Below are 10459 nucleotides of genomic sequence, written 5' to 3'. Positions count from 1 at the left end.
TCACAAAATTTTAAGATGAGAAAATATATCCCCAGGGTCAGTACAGGTCTTTTGACAAACACAGGATGTGATCCACATCATTTTCCAAGAGAATGATCCCTCACTAGGACATTGGAAATGGATAGTTATCATTTTAGATTTGTTGGGAATGCAGCATCTCTGATCCGTGCACACTCCGCAATATGTGGGCCGATAGCTTTGCACCGTAGAGCACTCAGAGAGAGACAGTTTAACAGGTTGGGGGTCTTTGAACGTAGGCTGGCAGGTTTTTCCTTTAGGGATCTGTAAAAGGACAGAAGTGGGTATAGTTCAATCATTAATGGTTGAATTACAAGCATAGTTGTTTAAAGTGTTCTTCTCATTCCAGTTTATTGTTAATGTTGTGTAGGACAGTGATTTATATAATGTATTTTATTAAGGAAAGGTGCTTATTTTTACTAGAAAACTGTGTGTAAAGAGTCTGCTTAGCAACACTCGGAAAGTACTACTAAGGAGAGTAGATGCTGGAGACGACTATGTGGAACATACAGAGGCAGGCTTCTCAGCTTGCTTCTTATCTCACTATCCCAACCTCTCACACCCTAGATGTGCCCTAACAATCTCTGCCTGCATCCCTACCTATGTAACTTGTTGCCAGGGCTGACTGCTGGCAGCTCTGCTCTTATAAAAATCACTGAAGAAAATGCACCAAAATGATACATTGTGCAGATGAAAAAATATATATACACAAATCACTGCAAAAAATGCACCAAAATGATACGCAACTGACAATACTAGCTAATTCCTCAAGCCGATGTTAAAAGCTGAGAACTTTGCCAATATCTTCCAGTCAGGAACATATCGGAGCCCCTCATGGTGCATTTTCTGCAGTTGTTTTTGTATTTATATATTTTTTCCTCTGCACAATGTATCATTTTGTGTAAGATGTCCTTGTGGTGCATGCGGTCCGCACCGGCATCCTCCATTGTACGCATTTTTTGCTGGGGATTCCCGTTATCTGTGGACCGCATGCAGAGGAATTGCTCCCCCGGTTATAGACTCGCTACAGTGTCTGGGTTTGGAGCATTTTCACCCGTTTAGGCCACTTTTTTCTGTGAGTTTTTGTCTTTATGTGTATGGAATGTGCCACTTCATTTTGTTGGTAACAGTCTTTTGCACCTGGTAGCTTGTGTGTCACATGGTCTGTTGTGGGTGCGGCTCACAGCTTTATCCTACCTCACAATGCATTGGTGATATCACTATGGAGGCATGTGAGAGTCTGGATGTGAGTTAATTTCTAGCATTGTTCAGACCCTGTTTACACACCACGGGCAGGTTAGTGGTAGGACCCTATGCGTGCTGAGACACCATGACGTGGTGCATGAGGGGCTCCGATATGTTCCTGACTGGAAGATATTGGCAAAGTTCTCAGCTTTTAACATCGGCTTGAGGAATTAGCTAGTATTGTCAGTTGTGTATCATTGTGGTGCATTTTCTGCAGTGATTTGTGTGTATATATATTTTTTCATCTGCACAATGTATCATTTTGTGTAAGATGTCCTTGTGGTGCATGCGGTCCGCACCGGCATCCTCCATTGTACGCATTTTTTGCTGGGGATTGGTGTTGTCTGCGGAGCGCATGCGAAGGAATTGCTCCCCCGGTTATAGACGCGCTACAGTGTCTGGGTTTGGAGCATTTCCACCTGTTTAGGCCACTTTTTTTATTGAATTTTTTTCAGCTCTGCTTTTATACCTCTGTTCCTTGAACTTCTTTGTTTGTTACTGAGTGCAGGGAATTGAGAAAAGGACTGCCAACCCGTATCACTGACGGTAGATATGCAGGAATATAGTACACTTATTGTCAGCGCTGTTTTTCTCTCTTAGGGCTCATGCACACCACTGTTGACTGTTTTGCAGTCTGCAGATTGCTTGCGGATCCGCAAAACACGGATACCAACCATATGCATTCTGCATTTTGCAGAACAGAATGTGAGTGACCCCTAAGAGAACAGTCCTATCCTTGTCTATAAAATGTTATTTGCAGTGCCATGAAACAGACATATGGATGTGGACAGCACACGGAGTGCTGTCTGCATCTTTTGTGGCCCCATTGAAGTGAATGGGTCCGCATCCAACCCGCAAAAAATGCAGATTGGATGTGGTTAAAAAACACGTTTGTGTGCATGAGCCTTTACCTTTTATTCAGTAACTGAGAACTACAAGAACTACAACAGCTAATGAGTGCTGGCAGCAAGTCATGCAGGGACACAGGCATAGATCGGGCAGACATAGGAAGCCAGGGGCTGGGGTAGTGAGATAAGAGAAGCCTGACTCTGTATGTTTCACATTGTCATCTTCAGCACTCAGTAGAATGCTGAAGATAGACTAAGACTAAGGCCTCTTGCACACGACCGTATGTATTTTGCGGTCCGCAAAAGACAGATCCGCAAAAAATACGGATGACAACTGTGTGCATTCCATATTTTACGGAACAGTTGGCCCTTCATAGAACATTACTATCCTTGTCCGTAATGCGGACAATAATAGGACATGTTCTATTTTTTTGCGGAACGGAAATACGGACATACGGAAACGGAATGCACACGGAGTAACTTCTGTTTTTTTTTTTGGACGCATTGAAATGAATGCGCAAAAAAAACTGGACGGACACGGAAAGAAAATACGTGCGTGTGAAAGAGGCCTAACACAGTGTCGCTAAGGAGACTCTTTACATCCTGTTTTCTAGTAAAAAGTATTTATGCATTTATTTTGCCCACAAATTGCACCACGATTCCGGGAAAAATTCTGTCTTAAATTAAGCCAACCAACCGTTGGTATAGAGTCAGAGAAAAGTGTCTGTCCCTACACCAGATTTATCATCCAGCCTGAGCCCCTGGGATAAATCTGGTGCAGGTCTAGACATCCATAGAATTAGTAAATCTGATCTACACCTACTATAACAAGAATTCATCCCTTTTTTATATGTTTCAAAGTAGTTTCCATTTTTTTTCATAAATAGGTATCTATGTAACTGACAATTTGTGGCTGGATGTGAAAATAGTTGATATGCAACTTGAATGGGGTGAATAATTTTATCGGATGCTGTGTAAACACGAGTCACACGTAATTACCTTTACATTACTGAGCAGAGTTGTATTACATGGCCTGAGGAAGCAGAGTCGCCTGTCTTTTCTCATTTCACATTTGCTATTCTCATTGGTAACCCGTATAGATATGCCCATTCCACATGTTTTAGAACATGGACTCCATGCAGTTGCCTGCACAAGACATTTTCTTTTCCAAACGAGTGGCAAAATCCTGTACACTGAAATACAATACACCATGGTTATTACATACGGAAATGCATGGTGTGTTCCTTATCAAATGATGATGATGATGATGAATGTGTAGAGTTTCTAGTTCTCAGTACAGTGCTTAATAAGAGACTATACCAAAAGTTTGCATTGAATGGACAAGCGGCATGAATGGTTTATTTGCGCATGCAACTTCAGTGCCTCAACATATATGATTAGCAGCGACCATACAATAAACGGAAAGGCATTTCAGTTACCTTTTCATTGTGGATGACCAGATTAACATACAGATGTAGCAGGGTTAACACACAAACTCTTAACTCAAATTTCTTAACTTGTCGCGTTATCTTGAAACAAAAGCCATTGAAAAGCAATTGAAGGCGTTTACTTAATGCGTTTAGTTTAGATAACACGTCTCAGAAAGCATGTGTGTTAACTCTACTACATCTGTATTAGTAAAAGCTCTTTAGTGAGTTAATATGGAATTTAACAAAGACCTGTTTGCACTCGTGACGTGTCTGTTTCTGTAAATAAGGGTGGTCACAGAAAAAACGGGGTACATATATTTACCGTCTCAGATATAGACTAACTCACTGAAAGCAAATGACGGTGGATCAGCTCTGGCTCACTGGACATAGTACAAACTGTCCACTTAAACTGTGGGGGTTGGAGAAGTTTACACTCCCCTCCATTTGATACACACTCACTAGAGCCTTTTATATTCATTTCAATCAAGGGACTAATAGATTTTAACCAGCAATATAAATATTTTTTTTGTTGTTTTTGCTTTTTAAACCAGTTATTCCTTTCAGTGTGTTTCTGTAAATACCTGCGTTTTCCTTGAAATCACAATTCGGGAGCATCTTTTCTCATAACTGGCATTTCTCAGTCATTCCTACTTAATATTTATGAATAACTTGACAACTGGGTGTTACCTCTCAACTGGGTGTCTCCAAATAATCTGATACTGTCAGCACTGATTGGACACTGCCAACTGGTAACACCCACTTGTCCTTTTTATTCCAAGATTTCATAAGGTGAGGCCACACAGGGTTGCACTGTCACAGTCGAGATGCAGCTGAAAACTGTGGCAGTATGTGGTTGCTGAAGTTTTTAGATTGAAGGTTTTGTTCCTTTACAACAACTTATCCCCTATCCACAGGATAGAGGATGTGTCTGATCGTCAGGGATCCGGCCACTGGAGCCCTATGGACTGGCGGTCAAACGGGGAGCACAGGTCCCCCACTGATCAGACACTTATTCCTTATTCTATGGAAAGAGTATAAGTTGTCTTCATGGGATAGCCCCCTTAAGCGGTTCCATGATTGTACCGTAAAAGAACGAACCATGTCATTCTGTTTAGAGAATGTGCTGACCAGAAAGCCCTTTATACACAAATCAACTAAACTCCGTAAAAAGTCAGGAGCTGCTAAATAAAACAATCAAAGTCACATGAAGTGACTTGCTGGTTTTTGGCAAATCTATAGTGTACCTGAAGGGTAGACCTAGGTGTAAAGCTGTCAGAGCAGGAAGCAGGTTAGAAGCCATATATATCTGCAATACACAAAGGCATGTTATATTATTGCATATGTAGAAGAGTATTTGCCCATGCCATCAAGATATAAAGCAAAAGCTGACTTGTGCCAGAGCATTTGATAAAATATACCGTCATGAGAAAAACAAAGTAAACCCTCTTTATATTCTATAATTTTATCTATCAGCATATAATAAAGAAAACATCTAGTTCTTATAAGGTCTTAAAATTAGGCAAATGCAAACTCAGATGAAGAACACACAACAAATTACACGGTGTCATTATTTAACAAAAACTAGGTCAAAATGCAAAAAGCTTACTTTTTTCATAGGAATTAAGAGGGTAACTAGCAGTTGGGTGCTGCTAATCAAATGCTGTTCATTAATCGGCAAGTGTGACCATCTCTATAAAAGCAGAGGTTTTGTCAGTTTGCTGGTCTGGAGCATTCATGAATGTGTTAACACATTGCCAAGGATTAAAGACGACAGCAATGATCCTAGAGAAGCAATTGTTGCTGGTAATCAATCTGGGAAGGGTTATAACACCATGTTCAATCAATTTGAGAAGTCCATCATTCTACAGTGAGAAAGTTTATTTGCAAGTGGCAAACATTCAAGACTGCTGACAGTTTTCCTAGGAGTGGATGTCCCAGCAAATTCTCCCCAAGGACAGACCATGCAATGCTCAGAGAAACTGCAAAAAGCGCAAGAGCTACATCTAAGACCACAGCTCTTCAGTTAGCATGTTAAATGTTCACGTTCATGACAGTACAATTAGAAAAAGAATAAACAAATTTGGCTTGTTTAGAAGGGCTGCCAGCAGACTCTTCGTTCTTAAAAGAACACGACAACACCATTTAAGATTGCAAAGCTGCATCTGAATAAACCTTAAGACTTCTGGAACAGTGTTCTTTGGTAGTGATGGGCGGCATAGGCAATATTCGAATTCGCGATATTTCGCGAATTTTTGGATGAATATTTACCAATAATTTCGCGAATTCGTGATCTCCAGTCATTATTTACTTTATTGCAAAAATCGACAATGCAATATATTCGCGATAAAAATTTGCAATTAGAATATTCGCGATCAACACTATTTGCCCAATACAAATATATAGCACTGTATTCTAAATATTTGCGAATTCTCAAAGTGGCGATGTTCACAATTAAAATTCGCGATTCGAATATTCACGCTCAACACTATTATTTAGACAGACAAAACCAAAGTGGAGATTTTTGGCCATGATGCACAGTGGCATGGTGGTGAAGGAGTTTTGATTTGAGCTTGTTTTGTAGGCGCAGGACCTGGGCACCTTGTTATTGAGTCTACCATGAACTCCTTTGTGTACCAAAGTCTTTGAGTCAAATGTGAGGCCATCTACCCAACAGCTAAAACTTAGCCAAAAGTGGGCCATGCAAAAAGACAATGATTTCAAGCACAACAGCAAACGTACAACAAAGTGGCTGAAAAAAAAAGTGTGGCAATGGCCCAGTTAGAGTTCAGACCTTAACCCAATTGAAATGATGTGGACGTTAGGAGAGCTGTATATAGAAGAATGCACACAAACCTCAGCAGGGGTAGACTGGAAACTTAAAGGGAACCTGTCACCGGGATTTTGTGTATAGAGCTGAGGACATGGGTTGCTAGATGGCCGCTAGCACATCCGCAATATCCAGTCCCCATAGCTCTGTGTGCTTTTATTGTGTAAAAAAAATGATTTTATACATATGCAAATTAATCTGAGATGAGTCCTGTCCCTGAGATGAGTGAGGTTAATTTGCATATGTATCAAATCGTTTTTTTGAGACAATAAAAGCACACAGAGCTATGGGGATTGGATATTGCAGATGTGCTAGCGGCCATCTAGCAACCCAAGTCCTTAGCTCTATACACAAAATCCTGGTGACAGGTTCCCTTTAAAGAGGTCCGGGAAAAAAAACCCATAAAAGTGGTCCCCATGTTGTAGGCAGGTCCAAATTTACCCGGCAGGGCAACACACGTAGGTAGGGCCAACGCAAGTAGGTGGGTTCAGCAATACTATAGTGCAGCACAAAATACCGTTCTGGCAGAACCAAATACCACAATGCAACACAAAATACATGTCCTTCTGTGGTGGCCCTCAATAGCTTCTATGCTCTATCTTCCCCCAATTGTTTATAATTAAAATATGTTGCAGGGGGCTTAGAAGGTGAGATGTGGGCCACAGCACCAAGCCAGTCCTACTATCAGCTTGCTGCTTGGACTTCCTTTGAGTAATGAACAGGCCTGTGGCCTGAAATGAATATGTCTCTGTGCCATTTGTACAATGACAAATATAGTGGTCTGTGGCCTATGAAGGTGTACAGCAGGACAGGGAGCCATGGGCTCACATGTCCTGCCGCAGTAACCTGAGGACAGAGATATAATTGAATTCAGGGGGGACCTGAGGCAACTGTCCAGGTACATAAGTACCTGATGCTCCCAGCGGCAGAGAAGAGGGTTCAGGTGGTCCCCTGACCATCGGCCCACTGGGAAATATCCCTGTAGGGTCTATGGCAGTCCTCCCCAGAACCTCAATAAGCTGAAGCAACATCGTAAAGAAGAGTGGGTCAAAATTCCTTTAGAACGATGTGAGAGACTGATAAAATCATAAGAAAATGATCTTTATTTTTTTAAATAAATAATGAAACTGTGGACTCTGTTCTATGTAGTTGCATCCAGATGTTTTTATTATGTCCTGAAACTTAAAACCATAGATTTAAAAGGTTTTACTCATGACTGTACATAAACATACAGTTTCATGTTTCCCAACACATTCACCTTGCCACTTTTCCGCACCTGGTTTTGGCTCAAAATCACTGATGGAAATCACTGACCAGAACGTGTGAATGAAGCTTTACTGTGGTGTACTGCACACTATAGAAGGGCCAATCACTTCCCCTGATTTGCCATTACACCAAGCTTGCCGACATGAGGATTCACCAGTCCATAGACCACAATAGTCGAATCAGTATGCCTATTATTTTCTTAAACTGACCAAAAGTGAAGCTCAAACCTACAATATATAACTTTGCCAATGCATTCTAGTGGCTAGCGAACCACAAAACTGAATCAGCCAAAATAATTGTATTCTCCCTACAGACTAGTATTGGCAACCAGATGGGCGAATACAGTTTTGGCGGATGCTAGGACAATATTTTGTACATGGGTGAACAAAACAGATGATTATAGTACGTACAAATGTGATTTGATAGGTTTCTCAAATTCAGTCTGTTATATACAGCCTAAATGATAATCTCACATCAGCACTAGACTACAAATCCCTGGTAACCTGTGTTAGGCACTAGATTTCCGAAACTAGACTAAAATGATATTGTGCAAAAAAATAAAATAAAATCTAAGATCGGTAGATAGCTAGAAAGAACGAGTCATAGATAGATCGCTAGATCGTACCTGGTATGAATTTGTAGTCGGCCATTGTGGGGTTCTTCTCCAATGCACAGTTTGTTAGATCAGCCTTTTTCATGAGTCCAGTGGCATCTGTACAGCAGCTATCAGATTCTTTGGAATGAAGTATAGGAGTACATCCAATTGTATCACTTATACACAGACATGTGTAAAAGGGACTGGGCTGGAAAGACTGGCCATTTTGATAAAGCACTCCGTTGAGTTCACATCCGACAGCAAATATATCTGTAAGTTTTAAAAACAATATATCGCTCTGAATAAATATGTGGTAGTGACCTATAATAACATCTATAAGTTAAATGTGCCCCTTTTGTTACATAAGGGCCCTTTACAGAGGCCGGGAATCCTATGAACACTCGTTAGCGATTATCCGGTGGTGTAAACGTGCCTCCGATTACCCGTCGAACAAGTGAAACACTCATTTCATCGGTTACTAGATCATTCATGCAGACACAAAAATTGTCCTTTAATGGCAGCAGATTGTGCTGTGTAAACGTTCTGCCGCCAGCAAACAACAAGTCAGTATGGGGAAGAGTGATGGCATTAGTGATCGCTCCTCCCCATACTGTGGAGGGGACCTCTGCATGTAAATTGGCAGTCCTTTGCTTGAACAGTGCCAAAATGGGTAGTTGTGGCTAATAAATAAATTAGTGATTTACAAAAGTGGATTGGAAGACTTCTGTTTTATTTTGAACGTTATCAATCGTATATCAAGCAAGTTATACTTCAATCATAATACCAAAACTGCAAGCGTTACCATTAAAGGGGGATTAAAACTTGGCTGCTCTCTTTCTAACACAGCACCACACCTGTTTGTGGGTTCTGTCCGGTGTTGCTGCTCAGCTCTATTGGTGTCAAAGAGACAGCTGCAATATTACACACACAACTAGCTCAATCGCAAGTGTTGGTCGCAGCATACATATCTCCATGTTCTAATACAGGGGTCAGCAACCTCCAGCACTACACTACACTACACTATGCTCCATGCTACATTCTCTTTTGTGGGAGTTTTGAGAACAGCCAAGCAAGTGTGCATACTAGGAATTGTAGCTTCAGAACAGCTGGAGTGCTTGAGGTTGATGACACGTGCTCTAGTAGCTGTGTCATACAACTCTTTTGATAAAAAAAATCAAATCATGTGAAACACACCCTTAAAGGGGTTGACCACCTTCGAGGACCTGTCTCGCCCACATCGCCGGACCTGAGGAGGGAAGCATACTTATATGCTTCCCACTGCTGGGTTCCAGCTCCTTTGATTCCCTCACTTCCACTCGTGTGTCCGCATCTGGTTTGACGGGAGTCACGTGGCCAATGTAGCCAATGACTGTCCCCCATGTAATCACAGAAATGTATTATGGAATTAGTGTTTCTGCAGTTCACTAATGAAAGTGGACCTCCATTTAGGCATTTGGTGCAATAAGTCATTACAGATATTTTGGAAATGAGTTACTTACATTTACAAATCCCAACTTCATATTTGGGCGCATCAGCAGAGTAGTCACAGTACAGACCTCTGTGTTGGTCGCATACTTCTGCTTCATTACAACTTTCCCAGAGTTGTTTGGCACAGATTTTACAGCATCCACAGCCATCCTTGACCAGACTTACACCCAACAGGCATGATCGCTGATGGGAGCATTTACATGGCCAGCGACAAAACTCCCTCCGCTGGAAGACCTCCGCCTCTGCTGCTTTATCCGGTGTCATGACTGAGTTTGCAGGTTCTTCAGCACTGCAAACAAACTGAAGCATATTGCACTGAATCAGAATAGAGTCCTGTATAAAAAAAATAACTACTTTTTCCATAATATGAACTTTATTTCATATTATTCACGTTTCATAATTCTCCATATAAGACTGAAAAATACTCATGAAAAAGGAACAATTGTTTTAATTTTGTGATTACTATACAGGGGCTGACAAGACATTTGCTTTGTGTACCTAATGTGTTGCTGTTCATATATTAAAAGGGCTTTCTGGGAGTTCAGTATTGATGACTTATCTATAGGAATGATCAGCGGTGGACTTATTAGCTGATTGAAGAGGCTGCGGCGCTCCTGTGAGTGTTGCGCCTTCTTCACAGCTTACCAAGCATAGCGCTGTACATTGTATAGTGCCTGTGATTGGTATTGCCGCCCAGGCCTATTAACTTAAATGGGATTGAGCTGTAGATAGGCCATGTGAC

The 10459-nt window shown here is 41.2% G+C and overlaps 1 protein-coding gene across 1 annotated transcript; it reads right to left on the bottom strand.

Moving 5' to 3' along the window:
* On the bottom strand, positions 1 to 10026 carry CCN6 (cellular communication network factor 6). The gene is made up of 4 exons (XM_040430075.1): positions 9729 to 10026; positions 8260 to 8499; positions 3111 to 3304; positions 1 to 282 (listed from the first exon to the last, which is right to left on the bottom strand). Exons 1-4 carry the CDS (start codon positions 10024 to 10026, stop codon positions 1 to 3), a joined length of 1014 nt encoding a protein of 337 aa, XP_040286009.1.
* Between the last annotated feature and the right edge of the window lie 433 nt (positions 10027 to 10459).

Source organism: Bufo bufo, chromosome 4 (assembly GCF_905171765.1).
Source record: "Bufo bufo chromosome 4, aBufBuf1.1, whole genome shotgun sequence".
Lineage (NCBI taxonomy): Eukaryota > Metazoa > Chordata > Amphibia > Anura > Bufonidae > Bufo > Bufo bufo.
The sequence above is the reverse complement of the archived record's forward strand: the minus strand, read 5'-3'. Positions and strand labels throughout refer to the sequence as shown.